This window comes from Centroberyx affinis, unplaced genomic scaffold (genome assembly GCF_046629955.1).
Source record: "Centroberyx affinis isolate AG114_WGS23_722 - 3 ecotype Tasmania unplaced genomic scaffold, CSIRO-AGI_Caff_v1 ptg009740l_1, whole genome shotgun sequence".
Lineage (NCBI taxonomy): Eukaryota > Metazoa > Chordata > Actinopteri > Beryciformes > Berycidae > Centroberyx > Centroberyx affinis.
In genome coordinates this window covers 2,501-24,561 of record NW_027284627.1, presented here as the reverse complement: position 1 = coordinate 24,561, position 22,061 = coordinate 2,501, and the positions used below count along the sequence as shown (strand labels likewise).

The following is a 22,061-nucleotide window of genomic DNA, read 5'->3' as shown; positions in this document are numbered from 1 at the left end:
GGATAGGAGGAGGATAAGATTTTCCCTGGTAGCTATCGGTAGCGGTAGTGTTAGCCATGTTGCTAACGCTACTGCTAGCAGCCAGAAAACGAACCAGGAGCTACAAGGAAGCCAGGACCAGCCAGACACAAATATCTATGTTTGTTTCTGGAACAAAAGAAAACAAACATCTAACTATGGCTGCGTTCGGAATGGTTCACTCATTCCCTCACTCACTATTCCCCATGTAGTGTTTATCATATAGTGAACTATATGGGCAACGACCGAACGAAATTTCGGACACTACAGTAAATATAATGGCGTCAAAAAAATGCGCTGGATATTGGTGTGACGCACCGGGATGCGCCCAGACTCACGTAAATAAACCAAGCATCATGACAGCAGGTTGAAATGGACTCAGGTCGTATTGATTTTGACAAGTTTTCAGCATTAAATTACAAATAAATTGTTGAAATTCTAATCATGTGCAAGTGTGGTTTTGTCAACTTTGGTGCTGTCTGCTAATGGCAGCAAGCTGTTCTGGTTTGGTAAACAAGCTTGTGAGCTAATGACTAGCAGAAGCTTTCATATCACCTCCTGTCCTGTATTGGTGGATAAAGTAGTCAGCTGACCTGTAACGATGATTCCTGCAGTTTTGCTGCTCTTGGTTCAAAACGGAGGAAACTCGAATGAGGAGTCTGATACGTCTTTTGTTGATTTGCTAACGCTGTCAACCGGTAAATAGACCAGTTTCTATTAGCTAACATGTTAGCTAGCTGTTTCTTCTTCTTTGGTAAGACACGATCACATTGCATTGTGGTATACAGGAGAAATTGTAGGGTACACTGTCTGTTCACTACAATTTGTAGTGCATTGTGGGTATCTTATAGTGGAATATTTAGTGAATCAAATTAACCGTTGAGAATTCGGACACTAGTAGAAAATGGCGGATACACTATATAGTGCACTATTTCTGTAATAGGGAACGGTTTCGAACAGAGCCTATGTTTGTTTCTGGCTGCTAGCATTAGCAACGTTAGCCATGTTGCTAACGCTAGCTAACGCTAACGCTAGCAGCCAGAAACAAAAAAATGATCCGTTGTCCGTTTGATGATCTAAACAAAGAACAGGTTTTCTTGCAGTGGCCTTTCTAAAATGAGCAGTGGTGAAAGTTACTATATTGTGTTTTGATCAAGGAGTTGATAAGCAGACAGATGGTTTGTTCTGTTGCACAGAGCTAGACTCTAACAGAAAGAGATCTGGTGTCTTTGAGACAGCGGAGCAAACAACAACAAAACCACTTGGAAACACTAGAGGGGACAACGGGGGGAAAGATGAAAAGTTGTCTGTATCCACTTTAAGGAGGGAAAAATAATTTAACGTTGATGAATGAATTTGATATTTTTCATAGTATACAGCAATATAAGAACCAGCAATGGTGAAAAGAAAATGAACATTTAAGTTACATCAATTCGATTTGAAAACGCCAGGCGCTCTTCTGAAAACGGCCAGCTGGGAGCACTTGGGAGCGCTTGGGAGGCGCAGCGTTTTTTCAGCTGAGATGCTTTGGTTGCTATGATACGGAATATCCGTGGAAGTAAACATGTCGGCACAAAGTAGAGTACTTGCTCTGGCCCTTGCTCTGGATGAAGGGAAGGCTGAAACACGTAGGGAGAGAGGACGGATAATAATTAAATTTAATTACAGTTAGCAAGCTACGCTACTTTGGACATTTTCCCGATCAGCTGGCTGACTGTAGCTGACTGTTGCCTGCCTGACAGACCCATGGCGAACAAAATGTTCCTCCAAGCATTATTTTTCATGTTGATATTGTGATAGGGATGTCATCTGGTACAGACATGGTGACTCAGAGACCAGCAGTATTAATTTCTCCTCCATTGTTGTCGTTGGACATGTAGGATGTGACGGTTGGTCTTTGTGGTATTTGTCCCGCCCCTCCTCCACTGTGATTGGACGGCTGGGTAAAAAGTGACAGTGACGAGTGCAGCGTTTTACCCAAAGTTGAACATTTTTCAACTCTCAGCGACCAGAAAAAAAACGGCAAACGTGCACACGCTCAGGGCCTCGTCAGGCTGCTGGCATTTGTAGCTTAGTGTAAATACGCGGCGCTCCCATTGCAAACAATTCAAAAAATACGCTGGCATCAGGAAAAAACGCTTTGGTGGACACGCCCCCTAAAGCTGGGGTAGCCGAGAATTTGAAAGTATACAACAAGAAAATCCCCTCCTCCCTCGCTGCTCCCTTCCTTCCTTAACTGCTCCCTTCAAACGAGGGTCAGGCTGCACATTTTTTTTACATAAAACACAGCCCTGCTGGCTCAATCTAATTGAAACTAGGGATGTCAGTTTCAGTTAATTTTGCTTTCGATTTAACCAGTAACTAACCGGTTAATTTTTAAGAAAAAACGCTTAATGACGTGAAATACAAGTGCCGCTTTCCTTTTAGTCTGGCGCTCCATTGACTTAATTAGCTTTTTATATTATGTTATATTACTAGATTTCAGCATTGAGGTGTTTACATTCATGATTTTGCATAGGCATAATAACCTAAAAACCTATTATTCGGAATCGTGAAAAAGTTTCAGAGCGACAGACACAGAGCGTCCCCGTAACCATAGCAACTCACTCTCACTCCTGCCTGAGAGGAGAGGGAGAGACGCAGAAGAGCCGCTGACTGGGGTTACTCTGAGCAGCAGAGTAAATTACAATATAATAGATTTGTGTATATTTCTCGCTTTCCCCCCCGATGGTCTGAATAACTCTGCTGCTCTGTCTCGTCTGTCCTGCTGTCAGTGTCTCTTTTCGCGCCGCGACGTTATCAGTTATGAATTTGTTTTTCACGACCGTGAGAAAATGGACTTGTGGCGTGAGAGCGTGTGAAAAGTGTCAGTTGCGTGAGTCTCTTGGTCAATGCGTGAGAGTTGGCAGCTCTGCTCACACTGCTAGTTGAGCGGAGTGTGTATGCAAATTAACCTATAGGCCGACATGCGTAACCGGTCAAAAATATTCTTGGTGGTTAACCATTGACATCCCTTGTTGAAACTAAAACATTCACCAGTTAAAATATTTTTTTAAATAATTTTTAAACGGTCATCACTGCTCTAACCAATAGACTATTGGTTTCTTTTGTTTTCTGATTTTCAGACATCTGACATTGCACTACACCGAAGGAGGACGTCCCTGGAAGGTCTACCCCTATTTGTTTGTGAGGATTCGAAGAAGCTTTTCAGGACCGGTCTGGTGAGTACAGCAGGAGATTTGAAATATTCCCTCAATCACAGGTGCGCCTTAGCTGTCATGTGCAAGCTGTTTGTTCTTTTCTGTGCTTATGATTTTTGGGAAGGAGTTAGCCCAAAATTTCAAGATATTCACTACAGCTGCTACTAATCATTATTTGAATAATCGATTCATCGACGATTATTTTAATCTATGCATCTAAAAATACGTTTTCTTCCAAAAAGTTATAGTGATACCCAGGACTGGAAATTAATTATTTGTGGTGTTAGCCGAACTTATGCTGACCTTACAGTAGACAACATTGGAAAGATTTTGCAGTTTTAGACAAATTTCTGAGTCGGAATAAAATCACGGCTGTTGTCCCGTCACCACAGTCGTTAGGTGGAAAACTCAGTCAGAGCCGTCTTGGTGCAGTCTTTTTCTTGTCTTGACCGTTATGACAAAATCAAACATGTTTAACATTATCTTAAGTCTTTAGTCTTGACTCGAAAGGTGTGTGATGGTCAATGACGCGATTTATAATGTTACACCGTCAACAGCCGAGGTGCGCTGTCTTTGGCTGACATCAGCACCTGTAGTGACTGGTGACAAGGCTCTGCAGACACAGCAGTAAACAAGGCGATGCGGTTGGACTGTCGAACTGGAGTTCAGTGGCCATTTTAGGACATCCTCAGCCGCCTTTGTCATTCGTAGATCTACTTTGTCAGATTTAGGTGGACTTGTGTCAGGTTTAGATATCTTTTGTCAGATTTGATGGAGTTGTATCAGGTTTAGATGTACTTTGTCAAATGTCAAATGAAGATGGCGCTCAAGCTTATTTTAGTTTTTTTTTTTTTTAAGTGAAATCATCTTACTGCACTGGCAGATAATTTTACCAAAAATGTTTACTTTTTACTAAAAATATCATATAATAAGCTTGATAGATCTGGAAACAAGTTAAAATCACTGGACAGCTTCTCATTTTTTGCAGGGCAAGTTATTCTGCTGTGGCTTGGATTAGTTTGAATTTAATTTTAAAAGGAAACTGTTTGCAGGTGTTTGCTAGTGTACAGACCCAGACAGCATTGACCCGTTGGCCCAACGGTGGCAATGGTCGGCAGCTGAAGACGTAGTTGGGCCTGTATGATTTACATTTATGATTATTTATTACTACTACTACATTACTACATACTTCATACATGATCATATATGCAAACTGTTCTTGTCATGATTCTTTCCAACTTCACTCACCACTTTTATAGCTTTTATATCACGGCACTGTCATTTTAAAAAAAAAGAAAATACATACACATAGAATGTAAACATATGTTTATTACTATTATCATTATTATTATTAGTAGTAGTAGGCTAATAATAAAATCTAGCACAGTGCTCATGACTAGATGACTTTGTTTCACACAGGAAATTAAACAAACGCAAAGGTCAGCAAAGCACATGGATGGAGGGGCTCCTGATTCAAGTTGGATGTACCTGCACCTTTACCTAGGCTACAATCAAATTAATGTTATTCCTCTGTGAGAGCTTTTCTTTTATAAATTAATTGAAATGTACTTAAGTGTCCTCATCACTGGTAAATTCTTAGACTTGTGCTAAATGAACATTGATTAGAATGTATACATTCAAATCAACTCAGTTCAAATCAACAGCTCCTTAGCGACCATTGCTGCAGTTCTCAACAAGCAAGCTAACTATCTCAACTGTCGTCTAGCTGGAGCACTAAACTACCTTTAATTAGCTACTTTTCATTGGAACAACTGTTATGCGATCAACACTCAGCCAAGGTAACTGCTAATATGTGATATATGGTTACTGTTACTGTTGATCTGTAGCCTAAATAAAGCCTGTGATTTGATTTTTTCTTTTCATTTGTCTTTCATCATAAGCTAAGTAATGCAAAAGCTACCCAAACCACATTCACATCTGTTGACAATACGACATTGGGCCGACATAATGCCAGCGGCCAAAAGAACGTTGGCGGGACAGCGGCTGCCAACGTTCTGCCAACGAAAGTGTCTACGATGGGCCGCCGTTGGGCTGACAAGTCATTGTTATCTGGGGAGGTACTTCAATTGTTAACATGAATTATACAAATACATTTTTATTCAATTGATGGACACTAATTACTACCACTTAATTACTTTCTTTCTTACGTTTTGAAAACAGTCATAAACACTTAAATTACATGATTCTTTATTTGAAGGAATTAAATGTTTGTAAATGTTTAAAAGCTCTGTATTCTGCTTTAGTTGAAATAAACATTTCAACCGAGCTGTAACCTGTATTTTTCATTCTGAGTTGTAATTTAAAATATTAAGTTCATACCCTAATTTACATTAATGAGTTCACCTGACAAATTTGGAGATATTATTTATATATATATATATGATATATATTTTACAGAAGAAAAGTAATTTATCTGAACAAAGTATTATTAGTTGGCAAAACAAAACTTACTTGGCAGTAAGTTGCCTTGAAATTTAGAGTTTTCTCAACTTTTTTGTTTTTACAGTGTAATGTAATGACTACAATAAATACTGTATACTATATTTAACGTGTTTATTTTAGAACAGAAAATGTATCATACTGTTCTCCTTAAACAGTCCAATTATTGATGGACTGTTCAGTCAGTTCTCCTTTTCAGTGGTGGAGACTCTTCCAGCGCCTCTTGCTTGAAGTCCTGAAGGCAGGGGGTTGAGGCTGACTCCAGGCTGGAATGCCTGGTCTTTCTCCTCTTTGCAGGTGGCTCTAGATCTGGCCCTTCCCTCTGTTTGTACTTTTCTGAGGGTTTCCGTTCCTTCAGGGCACGGCTGGAGCTGGACTTTCCTCCAGTGAACGGTGATATGATGAACGTTGGGTTCACTGGTGGCATGATGGAGGACTGGGAAATAGGCCGACAATCCATGTCCTCAACAGCATCGCTCTTTACCTTCTGTCCCCCGAAGGCAGAGGTGGAGCTGGACTCTTCAGTCAGTTCTCCTCCTCTTCAGTGGTGGAGGAGACTCTTCCAGTGCCTCTTGCTTGAAGTCCTGAAGGCGTCTCTTCCTTTTCAGTGGTAGAGGAGACTCTTTCAGCGCCTCTTGCTTGAAGTCCTGAAGGTGTCTCTTCCTTTTCAGTGGTGGAGGAGACTCTGCCAGCGCCTCTTGCTTGAAGTCCTGAAGGCAGGGGGTTGAGGCTGACTCCAGGCTGGAATGCCTGGTCTTTCTCCTCTTTGCAGGTGGCTCTAGATCTGGCCCTTCCCTCTGTTTGCACTTTTCTGAGGGCTTCCGTTCCTTCAGGGCACGGCTGCAGCTGGACTTTCCTCCAGTGAACGGTGATATGATGAACGTTGGGTTCACTGGTGGCATGATGGAGGACTGGGAAAGAGGCCGACAATCCATGTCCTCAACAGCATCGCTCTTTACCTTCTGTCCCCCGAAGGCAGAGGTGGAGCTGGACTCTTCAGTCAGTTCTCCTCCTCTTCAGTGGTGGAGACTCTTCCAGTGCCTCTTGCTTGAAGTCCTGAAGGTGTCTCTTCCTTTTCAGTGGTGGAGAAGACTCTTCCAGCGCCTCTTGCTTGAAGTCCTGAAGGCAGGGGGTTGAGGCTGACTCCAGGCTGGAATGCCTGGTCTTTCTCCTCTTTGCAGGTGGCTCTAGATCTGACCCTTCCCTCTGTTTGTACTTTTCTGAGGGCTTCCGTTCCTTCAGGGCACGGCTGGAGCTGGACTTTCCTCCAGTGAACGGTGATATGATGAAGGTTGGGTTCACTGGTGGCATGATGGAGGACTGGGAAAGAGGCAGCCATTCCATGTCCTCAACAGCATCGCTCTTAACCTTCTGTCCCCTCGAGACAGAGGTAGAGCTGGATTTTGTCAGAGCTCCAGGATTGTTGGTGTACTGGGGACATGGCAGCCATTCCATGTCCTCAACAGCATTGCTCTTAACCTTCTTTCTCCTCAACGCAGAGGTGGAGCTGGACTTTGTCTGAGCTCCAGGATTGTTGGAGTACTGGGGACATGGCAGCCATTCCATGTCCTCAACTGCATCGCTCTTAACCTTCTGTCCCCTCGAGACAGAGGTGGAGCTGGACTTTGTCTGAGCTCCAGGATTGTTGGAGTACTGGGGACATGGCAGCCATTCCATGTCCTCAACTGCATCACTCTTAACCTTCTGTCCCCTCGAGACAGAGGTGGAGCTGGACTTTGTCTGAGCTCCAGGATTGTTGGAGGACTGGGGACATGGCAGCCATTCCATGTCCTCAACAGCATCCACCTTAACCGCAGGAGTTTTCTGAGCCATCAGCTGCAGGGTAACTCGTTGAAAATCAGAAGAATGTCAATGCTCTGGATTTGAAAGTTCTTGATGTCTTGAAGTTGTCTTGTTCTCTGCTGACTGTCAGAAGTTCAAATGAGAAATGACACTCAAACTCAGAGTTACTGTATATATTCTGGAGGTCTAGAACTCCAGAGTTCTGAAGAGTGACATCATAATGCTTCATTAGTATAATGTCTGCACAGTTCAGTTCTATCATTGTGATGTCACAATAACAAAGGAGTGACTTCCAGCTGATCTCTCATGTATACTGTTTTGGTTTGAATCCAGCCGGCTGAATACAATGCCCTTTACAGGTATATTTGCAGCCTATTGGCTGGCTTAACACTAGAACCGCCAGGGGTCGCTGTATACCTACCGCCAACGGGTAAAATTTACCCGTGCGCCTGGCTACCGCATTTCTAGTACAAATTGTCTTCACAAATGAATGTCTCAAGTCGCAAAATGGTTTTGGTCCTCTTGTTTTATAATCTAAGTATCTTTAAGAACGCTAATCGCTTATGGAGGTCAGTATAAATCAGTCTAAAATGACACTGAAAATGGGTATTAGAAGAAAATATTTGCATATTTGGGTGGTGTGATATTATAAAACGACATTCATCACATAATGATATAACCCATGTTATTTAAATGACCAAACTACCCTAAATAGCCTACCCCAAATGGACAATAATAAAGCCATAATAATAACAATAAACAACCGCCGCATGGATGATTTAATGTCGCAACAAAATTGACATGACAAAGTCAAGCGCACAATTTCACCTATTTAATTTATTAATGCATTTCAACAATGTGTGAATGAGAGAACATCACCAAGAAACTTGAGGTAACCATTAAAGCTTTTAAAGCTTTTTAAAGCTCATTTCATTTCATTAATTTTTTACACACAAGGAACGTTTGTGAGAAGGCTAAATTTGAACATTTGAACACGTGATTATAGCCTACGTGTCCCTCAAACACACTTTGAACAGACATTCAGCACCTTGACTGCATTTTCCACAGACCGCTTTCCTGCACTTCAGGCACTTGGCGAAGGTTTTATTTTGCTTGCGTTGTGCCTTCACCATGCAGGTCATCCTCGTCTTCTCCTCTTCTGCATTCTGCTCTTCTGTACCAGCGAGGGGCACGGACACGCGCGGCGCCTCTTTTGACGCCATCCACTCTGCGCACAGCTCCTGGGCCAGCTGAAGCATGAAGTCCCTTCTGGGGATGCTGTTACTCATGCAGCTCCGGTACAGCACACATGCACTGATGGCAGCAAAATCCAGCATGTTGTAAAACACAGCAACGGGCCAGCGTTGTCTGCCATGTTTGATGACAAGCAGTTGTGTAAGTTAGTTGTCATGGTTACGCAGGGACCAGGTTGCTCAGTGGAAACACTTTAACAAGTTTAGCCCAGCGCTGAAGTTCCAGGCTAGAGTTCCTGGGCCAAAGTTCTTAGGCTTTTGGCCTCCAGTGGAAAGGGGGCTAATGATATCCAAAAGTCGGCCAGAGGCCTCTCCGTGAACCTCTGCTTCAGAACCACATCAGCTGCCATATCAATCAATGACTTTGATTGACAATGACATTCCTATCAACTTTGTCACTGCCAATGGGTTTCTGATCCACTCATCTGGACCAGACACTGCCTGGTTTTCTGGAAAATACTCACCAAACTGCATTTGCATTCCACTGAGATGAGCCCCGACAACCACAAAGTCAGCTTCTGACACATTGTTCTCAATCAATCATCCAATAATGGGAAAGCCTCAAAGTTATCATTGTCCAGATGAGTTTGCCACAAAGAGAGTTTTCTGATCCATGCTTCAATTTTATCAGAGAGGCTGAAGACCTGAAGTCCTGCGTTCAGATCGTTAAGCCGGCTGAAAATGTAGCTAGGTGGCTAGGAGGCCAAGCCGTTTTTCATCTGAAAATTTTGCAGCTAGCGGAGATTTTTTTTCCAAAAGAAAGAGCCAGACAAAATGAATATGCTGCAATTATGAGCCAATCCTCAGCACGTAGTATCTTGTAGTAGTAGTAGTAGTAGTAGTAGTAGTAGTATCTTGAATAAGGGAATACTACGACACTTAATGACCGAGCCCACAGGCGTGCTTCACTGAGTAGCAGCCAGCAGCATGACAGCATTTCATGCATATGCCAAAACACGCTCTCTACCCACTGAGCACTGGACGGCATCAACATGTCTACGCTTAGCTCTCATATCGCCCGGGATCCCGGCCATCTGTACCCCAGTTTGACCATGCAGAACATAAAGAAGAAGCATAATAACAATGCATGAATGCTGTAATATCAAAAATGCACCTAGTCCATATGTACAAGATGAAAAAGTTTCACTTTACCTATGCAGCTTGATTTTAGCCTGGACGTCCAACCATTCAGACGTCTTACACGGCTAATCAACATAAAACCGCTCAGTGGGTAATACAGAATAATCTGGATGAAAATTGACCTCGGCCAATCATCCGTAATGATTCATATTAGTATGAATGCAATAATTGTAAATGGATAAGCTTGCAACACCATAGGAGTCTGGACTCTCGGTGTCGGTGGTAGAAACAGCGTGAACACGGTCTTTCTTCACGAGCCTCTGAAGAAGCGATATGAGCGGACTAAATGTACAGTATGTATAATAAATATTGAATGTGTGCTCTATATAAATCTAATATAAGTCGATATAACTTGTAGATCTTGCACCAAGAAAAAAACTACGCTTTTTGAAACGTTTTTGTTCCATTGTTATAACAATTCAGCGCACTTGGAAGCAAACTTTTACAAACAATAAAAAAGTCAGATGTGGGGTCAAAACCCTGTAACTCCGATTTGGTTATTTTCTGTTCTGTTTTGAAGTCGGGTCAAGTCAGGTCCAGCAGCTTCAGTTGTTCTGGAGAAGCTTCTAGGCCGTTCCTCTGTGGAGCTCAGGGCCTGATGTGGACTAACAAACTGCACCGAGTTTCAGCTGCATGGGAGAGGAGAGGATGACTGAAGTTTCATTTTGGGGTGAACTATTCCTTTAACACACAGTTTCTCCCATAAAAATTCAGAGTATGTACACGTTTTTCATTTTCCCTGCCGTTGATAGCCTCTCGCTCCCTCTGTCTCTCCCTCTCCTCTCTCTCTCTCTCCTCTCTGTCCTCTCCATTTCTCTCTCTCTCTCTCTCTCTCTCTCTCTCTATCTTCTCCAATCTCTCTCTCTGGCCTCATGCTGTGTTCACTCTTTGAACTAGCTCAGTATCAAAGGATTGGAGATTTTCATGTCTGATTTGTGGTGTATTTCATCATGTGTTTATCAAAGTGGAAATTAACTGGACAAGCAGGGACAAGGATCCAATCCAGTGGGCTTTATTTATAGTGGTAACTATGGCAGGAAGGAAGGTTCCAGTTCCTTTAATGCTCCAGTTCGAGCCAGAGTAAAGATCCTGATCCTGCTGCATGGAGCCATGGAGAACCTGCCGTCCTGCCATCTACTCTCTATTAAAGCTCCATATTCTGCACTCAGTTTTATTTTGTGTCTTTCTGTCCATTCAAAGCTGTGTGTGTGGTGTCATGAACCAAAAACACTCTCAATCCATTTCTCCACGTTCATTTTCCAGCATCTCTCTGAGCCTTACCAAGAACAGGCCGTTTCTGTCTCCGTGTCTTTAAGGCTCATTAATATTAACGACTGACCCTCTGTTCTGATTGGCTAACCGTTTCCAGAGTGAAACGTGAGACGCCGCGGCCCGGCGGCTACAGGTAGGGAAAACTCTCCGGTAATAAACAATGACAACCGCTCAACCGCTTTGAAAAAAACACTTTGTTAGTCTATTATTTCTTACAGAAATGATAATGAGCGAACCTTTGTGACGTCACAAAGTTACGGAAGTCCAAACGGCTCGTTTAGAGGCTCGCTGCACTAATATGGATTGTGTGGATTTAGTTTTGATACTTTCACCATGTTTAGATAGACCATCCAACTCCTTTATCACTACAGAGGAGAGGGGAAGCCTGATTTACACCATGTGGACCTTTAAAGGTTAGCTGTCGGTTAAGTTTAATTTAAGTATAATCTTGCGTAGTCAGACCTGTGTAAAACAAAACGGAGGTCTGGAGCGATTCAAGCAGAGCAGTTGGTTAGAAAAGGGCGGAGCCTCTGTGGGCTGTCATCAAGCTTCAGACCAATAAAATAACACTAGGGGCGGAGCCTGGCGCTGCTGCTCACCTTTGTGTTTCCTACTAACAACTAGAACATTCCCCACTCGTTATTTTCACGTCTTCCTCTGAACTTCGATCAGAACGGCTTCCTGATCCACCATTACTGACCTGAGAGGACAGACAGCTAAATCTACACATTTCTTTCTCCCATAATGCATCACAGGCTGTCGGCCAGGTTTGATGAATCAAACTTTTACCGCAGCCTGCCGGTAAAAAGCGTCTCCATCCCTGTTTTGGAGCTAAGAAGCTGCAAAGGCTTCATCCACTCAGTTTGATGTCGAGAGCAAACTGCTGACAAGCAAGTCTGAAGTCAAAGTTTTCATCCATTTTTATCGTAAGTGTAACTAAAGCAAAAAAAGACAGACTGTGTCACGTTTTCAAACTCTGAGCCAATCGAACGGCTCCTCTGGACCTGCAGGGTCTCTGATCCAACGTTTTCTGACGAGAAGTTCTCCAGACCTCCGTCAGTTTGAGACGGAGGTCTGGCTATGCAAGATTAAGACAAGTAAAACAACTTTGGTTAGGGTTAAGTTTATTATTATTATTATGGGGATTATGGTTAGGAAACTCAGACTTAGATTAAGGTGAGACGAATAAAAGTTGGCTTCAGGTTTTGCTCACAGTTCAGTAAATGAAAACTTGTTATGAGTTGGGAATTGAACCATCCGACCTCCGTCCTAGGACTGGGCGATATGGTTGAAATCAATCTCATGATTATCAATCAATCAAGGATTTTTCTCAATATCAATATATATCACGATATGGTTCATGTATGCAAAATCACGTTAAATAATCAAATTAATGTTCATCTCATTAAACCGAATGGTGATGTTAGGTGTGATGTCAAACAAAACTGAAATATTCAAATAATATTCCTACCATACCTCATTTTATGAGTTTTTAAGTAAAATTTGCTTGTCATCATCAATTCAGACAGCAGAAATGTGTCACGATATTAAAATATCTTCATATCATCATGATATGATTCCACTGAAAGACGATAAACGATAATATTGAATTATCGCCCAGCCCTACTCCGACCTCTGACCTCCACACCCTGACTGTCCACTGCCAAACTACTTCCTCTTTCTCGTCCCGTCTCCTCCTGATCCTCTCCTGCTGGGGAAAAAAACAACAACTTTTCTCTCTTTTTCCTGCACAGAGCTCATTATTTGCATTTTAAAACATCGTGCTCATTTCACCAAATTTCATAAGACCGGCTGCCTGCATTAATACTGAACACCGTGGCAGCCACTGTAGAGACTCCCCGCTCTGCGTATACAGCACATCCTGCCTTACATCTACAACAACCAACCCAGTCCAGTCCTCCTTTAGTGTTTCTTATTCTGTAGATCAAATTTACTCTGCTGGAACACAGAGCTCAGAGAGAAATCTCCCATATGTCTTCAACATGCTGATAAAAAAGAATACAAAAAACTGTCAGAATCTAAATGAAGTTAAGTCTGAATATTGATCTCCTTCGACTATTAAAACTACACATTAACCCTCTCTCTGTTTGAGCAGCTGGCGGCGGACCGGCCTTATCACACCAGACACTTAGAGGCATTAAAGCCGCCGTTTCTCTCTCTCTCTCTCTCTCCATATAAAGATAAACGGAGCGTCCCCCCTGCGCTCTCTCTCAAGTATTTCCCGGGTAAATTTATTCATCGCCCCGTTCCCCCTCCGTATGTCTGAGCGGCTCCGCGGAGGGCTTTTACTGTCGGCAGCATGTCTTCATAAAGCCAGATGAAAAGATTCCCCTCCGCTCGACATGAAACAGACTGGGTAGTGAGATAGCGAACATCCGCCAGCCGCCAGCCGCCAGCCGCCAGCCGCCAGCCGCCGCACGGACCCCCGAACGGCGAGCGTGTGTAGGCGCTCAAATATGTAGCGGCGCATCAAATATGCATGCGGGAGCGGCGTGAGGAACGAGGAGCCGTTCATACGAAGAGAGTGTCTTTTTTTAAGCTTTCCCACACGACTGATGCTTCAATATCCAAAAAGGTAGACTGTGTGGACTGGAGAGCGGCGTGCTGCGTGCTGATTGGCTCACGGGCCTGGAGGTCAGAGGACAGGTGAGCGATCCCTTCATGCATTTATCACGCAGTGCTGCTGCTGCTGCTTCATGTGTTCATCCTCCGTCTGTCTGCTGCAGCTCTGAGGCTCTCAGTGGAAACATGTTGTTTATCGCATCGAAGGGAGAAAAAAAAAAGAGCGTTTGATTTCCCCAAGATGCTTTTTTCTTTATTTACTCCCATGTGAAGCACTTTGTAACTTTGCCTTGGAATTGAAAATGCTGTACAAATAAAGAGCATTATTATTATTATTATTATACTACTATGATTATGAATCCAGTTTTTGTCTGGGATGAAGATGGAAGAGAGGAGATGAAGATGAAGAAGAGGAGATGGAGATGAAGAGGAGATGGAGATGAAGGAGAGGAGAGGAGATGGAGATGAAGGAGAGAGATGAAGATGGAGAGGAGATGGAGATGAAGGAGATGGAGATGAGGAGAGGAGATGGAGATGAAGGAGAGGAGATGAAGGAGATGAAGATGAAGGAGAGGAGATGAAGATGGAAGAGAGGAGATGAAGATGAAGAAGAGATGGAGATGGAGGAAAGGAGATGAGATGAAGGAGAGGAGATGAAGATGAACACACACACACACACCTCTCCTTTCCTCAGGATCACTGTCACAGCAGGACTGCAGGACTCAGCCTGACATGGAAATCACACCAAAGGGGAAAAAAAGCAACATTTCATTTCCCCAAGATGCTTTTTTCTTTATTTACTCCCATGTAAAGCACTTTGTAACTGCCTTGTAGTTGAAAATGCTGTACAAATAAAGAGCATTATTATTATTATTATACTACTATGATTATGAATCCAGTTTTTGTCTGGGACGGCTCTCTGGGGAATAAATTAGCATTCATAATAACAGAAACAGAAACAAACCCTGCTGCAGATTTTTCTTTGTCTCATTATTTTCTACTGCTGTGATTTTTACCCACTGAGTGGACCAAACATTATCAATAATAATAATAATAATAATAACTTTATATAGTACTAGAGTTTACAAAGTGCTTCACATTAAAGCATTAAAATAATCTGTCATCAAACAGGCAGAGCAGGTGAATCCAGGTGAAAGTTTTGATCCCTTATTGATGAAGAGGAAGGAGAGGAGAAGAAGAGGAAGGAGAGGAGATGAGGATGAAGGAGAGGAGATGAAGATGGAAGAGAGGAGATTAAGATGAAGGAGAGGAGATTAAGATGGAAGAGAGGAGATGAAGATGAAGGAGAGGAGATGAAGATGGAAGAGAGGAGATGAAGATGAAGGAGAGGAGATTAAGATGGAAGAGAGGAGATGAAGATGAAGGAGAGGAGATGAAGATGGAAGAGGAGGTGAAGATGGAAGAGAGGAGATGAAGATGGAAGAGGAGATGAAGATGGAAGGGAGGAGATGAAGATGAAGGAGAGAGATGAAGATGGAAGAGAGGAGATGAAGATGAAGGAGAGGAGATGAAGATGGAAGAGAGGAGATGAAGATGAAGGAGAGGAGATGAAGACGGAGGAGAGGAGATGAAGATGAAGCAGAGATGAAGATGAAGGAGAGAGATGAAGATGAAGGAGAGGAGATGAAGATGGAGAGGAGATGAAGATGAAGGAGAGGACATGAAGATGGAGGAGAGATGAAGATGAAGGAGAGAGATGAAGATGAAGGAGAGGAGATGAAGATGAAGGAGAGGAGATGAAGATGAACACACACACACACACACACACCTCTCCTTTACTCAGAATCACTGTCACTAGTAGTACTGCAATACTCAGACTGTCATGGAAATGTAGTATTGATACGACTGGTAGTAGTATTGGTAGTATCAGTAGTAGTATTTGTAGTATTGGAAGAACGGGTAATATTGGCAATAGTGGCAGTATGAGTAGTATTGGAAGTATTAATAGTCTTAGCAGTATTGGTAGTACTGGTAGTATTGGTTCTGTAGTACTAAGATAAGATAAGATGCTCTTTATTGATCCAGAGGGGAATTCAGGTAGCAGCCTACTGATTTTATTGATAGTATTGCTAGAATTGGTAGTACCGGTAGTCTTGGTAGTATCAGCAGTATTGGTAGTATTATCAGTACTGGTAGTATTATCAGTGCTGGTAGTATTATCAGTACTGGTAGTACTGTAGTACTGTTGTATTGTAGTACTGTCAGTATGTGTCAGTATGTGTCAGTATGTGTCAGTATGTGTCAGTATGTGTCAGTATGTGTCAGTATGTGTCAGTATGTGTCAGTATGTGTCAGTATGTGTCAGTATGTGTCAGTATGTGTCAGTATGTGTCTCACCATGCAGCGCTCTGTAGGCTGAACCCAGACAGGAAGAGTTCGACACATCGATGGTGAAGACTGGAGCGTTAAAAACATCTGACAGAACCTGAGAGGGGGGGGGGGCAGAGAGAGAGAGGGGGGTTAGAGAGAGAGAGGGGGGAGAGAGGGGGGGGTAGAGAGAGAGAGGGAGGGGGGGAGAGAGAGAGGGGGGGTTAGAGAGAGAGAGGGGGGGTTAGAGAGAGAGAGAGAGAGGGGGGTTAGAGAGAGAGAGGGGGGTTAGAGAGGGGGGTTAGAGAGAGAGAGGAAGATAAATGTGAGAACATGTTTTTTCTATAAATAATGAGTATCTGCTCCTCCAGGCTTCTCTAATTTATTAATCGAGCAAACCAGCCTGAAAGGGGAAAATAAAATAAAAAATAAAAAAATTAAGAAACAAAGAAAAACAAATAGTTACCTGATGCTCATTAACATGTAAATTATTAAAATCAATTAATATTTCAAAACCACAGATAATTGCTTCCCTTGAGCAAACGGCTCAAATTTGCTGAATAATATTCAATTAGTTTGAGTTTTATGTTTTTACAGCCGTTTGTCTGAGCAGCAGACAGATGTTTCATTCTGTTTTCAGTGTCGTTTGTTTGTTTGTTTGTTTGTTTGTTTGTTTGTCTGTTAGCAGGATTATGGAAAAACTACTGGCCCAATTCCCAATTTCCCAATTTTTGGTGGAAGGGTGCAGCCTGGGCCGAGGGAGAAGCCGTTACATTTTGGAGCGGATCCGGATCCGGATCCGACTCATGAACAAGTGATAACAGCAGGAGCCTTGGTGGAGGTCTGTGCTCTCCTTCTAGTTTTGGAATGAAACTCATTGTAGGAGCTATTTCATTAGTTTGATGATTTCATTATTATTATTTGTTATTTTGCATTTGTTTGTATTTTATTTTTGTAGACACTAGGGGCACTGAGCACCAGACCAAGCACTGGTTGGGTGAACAGCAGGATAAAGGTGTCAGGTGTGTCAGTGTCAGGTGACGCAGCAGGAAGGGACAGGAAGGGACAGGAAGGGACAGCAAGGGACAGGAAGGGACAGCAAGGGACAGGAAGGGACAGCAAGGGACAGGAAGGGACAGGAAGGGACAGGAAGGGACAGGAAGGGACAGCAAGGGACAGGAAGGTTTTTTTTACCAGAGCGAGAGAGAGGCAGCATGATGAACACATGTATGTTTGCTTTTGAACTGGAAAAATAAAGTCAACCTGAACATGGATCTTGCCTGGACAAAGGATTCTTAAATTGCCTGAGTACAACCCAACTGACATGGTGCCTCAGTGGCCTTAAGTTTTTATTTTGAAGAAAACTATTTTGACAAACAGCCCCTACACTCATCAATATTGACTCAACTGTTTATTAGCTTGTAATTTTCCTGTTAAAACAGAAAGAAGAAAAACAACACGAGTCAAGGCATCTCAGGTGAAAATGCTCATTTTGACTGGCGGGATCAGTTGGCCCTTCCTAAGTCCCTCCCATTTTCTCTCTGTGCTCCAATAAGAGTTGAGCAAGCTTGGTACCCGGCAGAACCTCGGTCAACTTTCCCCTTTCCTGATATGCTGTGTGCTAGGCTCGTCTATGTTGAAAGGAAAACCAAATTTTGAAGATGGTTAAAAGACGTGTCTGGGGGAGCTGTGAAAGTGACACTCCATACCCAGACCGTGTGGGAGGAGTTGAGTTTATTCCATTCCCAAAACCCAAAACAAAGTTTGTCCGATGTAAAGCTCCATCACCAAGGACACCTACGTCTGTTCAAAGGTAACATCACTATGTAAAGTCACATTATATTGGTGTCACAGTCTTCACGGACACATTACATTGTATATAATCACATCTTAAGTTAGCTAATGTTAGCAAAACGCTAGCTAGCTAACGTATAGCTACATCAAGAGGAGTTAGCCTCAATTCGCGTTGTTTTGCCTTGTTCATTAAAGTTAACATTGTGAATATATCCTTCCATCTCATACTGTGTTGCTGTCGGCTTCTTGAAGCTATACTGCCTGACGCCTAGAAACCATCTAACACACTGCGGCACCCGGCTAAAGGGAACCGGCATCGCCATGTTTCTTTTTGTCAAACTTGTCCGACCTAGCAACAGTAACTAAGGGCCCCTGCGACCCCTGTCCCGCCCCCCCCCCCCCGCGACAATGTGAAGATTGTGACACCAATGTAATGTGACTTTACATTAACTCAACTGTTATTGGAGCACAGAGCGAAAAGGGGCGGGACTTAGGAAGGGCCAATTGGTTGATATTATATTATACAACAGTTAGTTCCGGTCGAGCAATCTGATTGGACAAGAGGCATTCCATGAGTGCTGATATACAGTATGACAGCAGTGGGACGCTGTACTGTGTATCACTCCGCCTCACAGCTGTTGTGATGTGACCTTGACCAGGCTGATCACAGAGTCTGTGAAGCTGCCTGGAGCTTCCTGTGAGGAGAAACAAAGCGGATCACGACGTCATCTGGCTGTGATTCAGGATCTGGCCGATCTGGAGTGAGTCACAGCCGGCTGATACACAGCACAGCAGCACGACCTCCAGTGTGATATCGCTTAAATATTTTGCTTCTAGAACTACTGTAGTTTCATAAAATATATAAAACAAACATCATAAACAACTACAGATAGTTAATGTATGCATTTTTATAGCAGCTGTGTCAAGCACACCAGGCAGAAATTTACCTAAAAACACAAAACTAAAATGTCCATTTTCTCAAACTGACATATTCCCAGTGTGTAAAACTTTCTTCCAGCTGAACTTGTAGATTTGACCGTCTCTCTCTCTCTGTCTGTCTCTCTCTCTCCCTCTCTCTCTGTCTGTCTCTCTCTCTCTCTCCCTCTCTCTCTCTCGCTCTCTCTCTGACATTTCACCATAACCAACCAATTAGAGAGACTTTCTCCCTCTCAGCCGCAGCTCTTCCTTCCGGAAAACTAATTAGAGCCTTACTGAAGTATTAATAGTATTAATAATAATACTTTAATAATAATAATAATATAATAAAGTGATACACTAATGGGATCCCTAGAGAGAGAGAGAGAGGCAGAGAGAGAGAGAGAGAGAGAGAGAGAGAGAGAGGGAGAAAAAGAGAGAGAGGAACACACACACACACACTAACCTGAAGAATGTCCTTGTTAGAAGAGGCTCCTCCTGTTGCCAGCACTCTGGTCCCAGGAACTGAACACACACACACACACACACACACACACACACACACACACACACACACACAGAAAAATTAATTAATGTTAGAGCTGGGCGATATGGTTGAAATCAATATTATGATTTTTTTTCTATATCAATAAACAGTATATCACAATATAGCTCACATATGTAATGTATAAATGTAATGTATGTAATGTATGTATGTTAAAGCATACAGCTGGTGTTTTTAAATACATTTCTCACCGTCAACAAATCCTATGAAAATAACAACATCAACAATGTGTTTGCTCTCCTCTCGTTACTTTCTGACTTCCCATGTTCCGTTTTTAGCCTTCAGCCCGGAAGTCATTGGCTCCAACTGTAAGCTGAAAACCTTTAAATTCAGCTCACAAAGACAGAGTTTACATTTTAAAAATTGTTAACTGTTACCATGAGAAGTCAGGCTGTTGTAGTTTTTACCAAATCAAATTCAAACGGGAACAAATTCTTCATTATGCCGGGGACTAGGGCTGGGCGATATGGACCAAAAATTGTATCTCGGTATTTTTAGGCAGAATGGCGATACACAATATATATCTCGGTATTTTCTACGAAGTGGGCTAAGCTAAATGTTCAGTTGTAAGTCAAAGCCACATGTGAGATGTCACAAGCACTAAAATGCAAAGACAGGGTTTCCTTCCCTGCTTTAGAACAGTCTGGTAAGTTCAGACCATGACATCACTTTACTGTAATGCAGCCTTTAAAACCAGGAAAAGACACTTATGCCATATCACCATATTACGATATCCAAAATCTAAGACGATATCTAGTCTCATATCACGATATCGATATATTGCCCAGCCCTACCGGGGACTATTTTCTGTGCTACGGAACTACTTTCCTGAGATGGAAAACGTGTTTACAGTCGGCTTATTAAGCTGTTTGAGGAAAAAGTGGTCCGGCCCGGTGCATGGTGGTGATGAAATATGCAGCAGAACATATTTCATTGTATTAATAGTTTTTTAATACAATGGAGTTCTATGGCTGCTGGGACACGAGGCTTCACTGGGCAGCAGCTACATGGATGAGACTTGTTGGCAAAACAGATTCATTGCTCATTTTGTTTTTACCTCCGCCAAGGAGGTTATGTATTTGGTGCCGTTTGTTTGTTTGTTTGTTTGTTTGTTTGTTTGTTTGTTTGTCAGCAGGATTACGGAAAAACTACTGGCCCGATTCTCATGAAACTTGGTGGAAGGGCGTAGCATGGGCCAAGGAAGAACCCATTACACTTTGGAGAGGATCCATATATTGGTTGCACATTTGCATATACATAGCAGACTGGACTATAGTCCTTGGTGGAGCTCTGTGCCCTGCTAGTTTCCATAGGATTTGTTGACGGTAAGAAATGCATTAAAAAACACCAGACTTATCCTTTAAATAATCAAACTGATTGAACTGCATTACATGACATGTATTTAGTGTTTTTTTTCTTTTACTTCTGTGTATATAAATTGTATCCTTTGTTGTCCTTTTTACTATTGTTTTTATTGTTTTACTCCTTTTATTTCTTTGTTTTTATGCCTTTTTAATTTTGTGAAGCACTTTGTAAACAGTCTTGATAAAAGGTGCTATACAAATAAAGTTAATATTATTATTATTATTATTGTTATTATTGTTATTGTTAAAATAATATTCCTCCAAATGTTCCACAGCTCATCCAGGCAGAGTCTTCAGGTCTTACTGATCTTGTATCCCAGCCTCTCAGCATGGAGTCTCCTGGACAGGAACTGGCCCTCCACCAGAGCCTTGACCTCCGCCTGAGGACACACTGAAGACACCTGGACCAGTGGAACAACAAAACATCAAAACATCAAAACATCAAAACATCAAAACATCAAAACTCATCAAACATCAAAACTCTTCCCAAAACCATCCAGAACACAAAAAACATCACATTTTACTAATAAACACATTCAACAGATTTAAACATGGAGACTGAACCACAACTGGAGCAGAGATTTGTAGAAAATGTCTTCCATCAACTCTCTCTCCCTCTCTCTCTTCCTCTCTCTCTCTCTCTGTCTCTCTCTCCGTCTCTCTCTCTCTCTCTCTCTCTCCCTCTCTCTCTCTCTACCAACCTTGTTGTCGTCTCGGTCGAAGCGGTGAACTCCCACTGCAGGCGGTGTGATCTCCATCGTGTCAAAATAAAAGCCTGGAAACACCAAGCAACCAATCAGTTAGGAAGGAAGGGAGGATGGAAGGAAGGGAGGGAGGGAGGGAGGGAGGGAGGAAGGAAGGAAGGGAGAGAGGGAGGGAGGAAGGAAGGAAGAGAGGGAGGGAGGAAGGAAGGAAGAGAGGGAGGGAGGGAGGAAGGAAGGAAGGAAGAGAGGAAGGGAGGGAGGAAGGGAGGAAGGAAGGAAGGGAGGGAGGAAGAAAGGAAGGGAGGGAGGGAGGGAGGGAGGAAGGGAGAGAGGGAGGGAGGAAGGAAGGAAGGAAGAGAGGGAGGGAGGAAGGAAGGAAGGAAGGAAGGAAGAGAGGGAGGAAGGAAGGAAGGGAGGAAGGAAGGGAGGGAGAGAGGGAGGGAGGAAGGAAGGAAGGAAGAGAGGAAGGGAGGAGGAAAGGAGGAAGGAAGGAAGGGAGGAAGGAAGGAAGAGAGGAAGGGAGGAAGAGAGGGAGGAAGGAAGGAAGGAGGAAGGAAGGAAGGGCGGAAAGAATGATGGAAGGAAGGTAAGAAAGAAAGAGAGAAAGAAAGAAAGAAGCCTCACCTATGTTGCCATGGTTTCCGAGGGGCGTGTCCCTGAGG

The 22,061-nt window shown here is 42.9% G+C and overlaps 1 protein-coding gene across 1 annotated transcript in view; it reads right to left on the bottom strand.

The window, feature by feature from the left end:
* The window catches only part of LOC139640535 (xylulose kinase-like), a 35,554-nt gene that overhangs the window by 12,186 nt on the left and 1,307 nt on the right, over positions 1 to 22,061 (bottom strand). Inside the window, exons 3-7 of the mRNA XM_071514710.1 lie at positions 22,024 to 22,061; positions 21,397 to 21,470; positions 21,000 to 21,096; positions 19,233 to 19,291; positions 16,088 to 16,175 (exon numbers count right to left, since the gene is read on the bottom strand). The exon at positions 22,024 to 22,061 is cut by the window's right edge and continues 78 nt beyond it. Coding sequence (XP_071370811.1) covers positions 16,088 to 16,175; positions 19,233 to 19,291; positions 21,000 to 21,096; positions 21,397 to 21,470; positions 22,024 to 22,061 — 356 coding nt within the window. The remainder of the gene's footprint in view (positions 1 to 16,087; positions 16,176 to 19,232; positions 19,292 to 20,999; positions 21,097 to 21,396; positions 21,471 to 22,023) is intronic.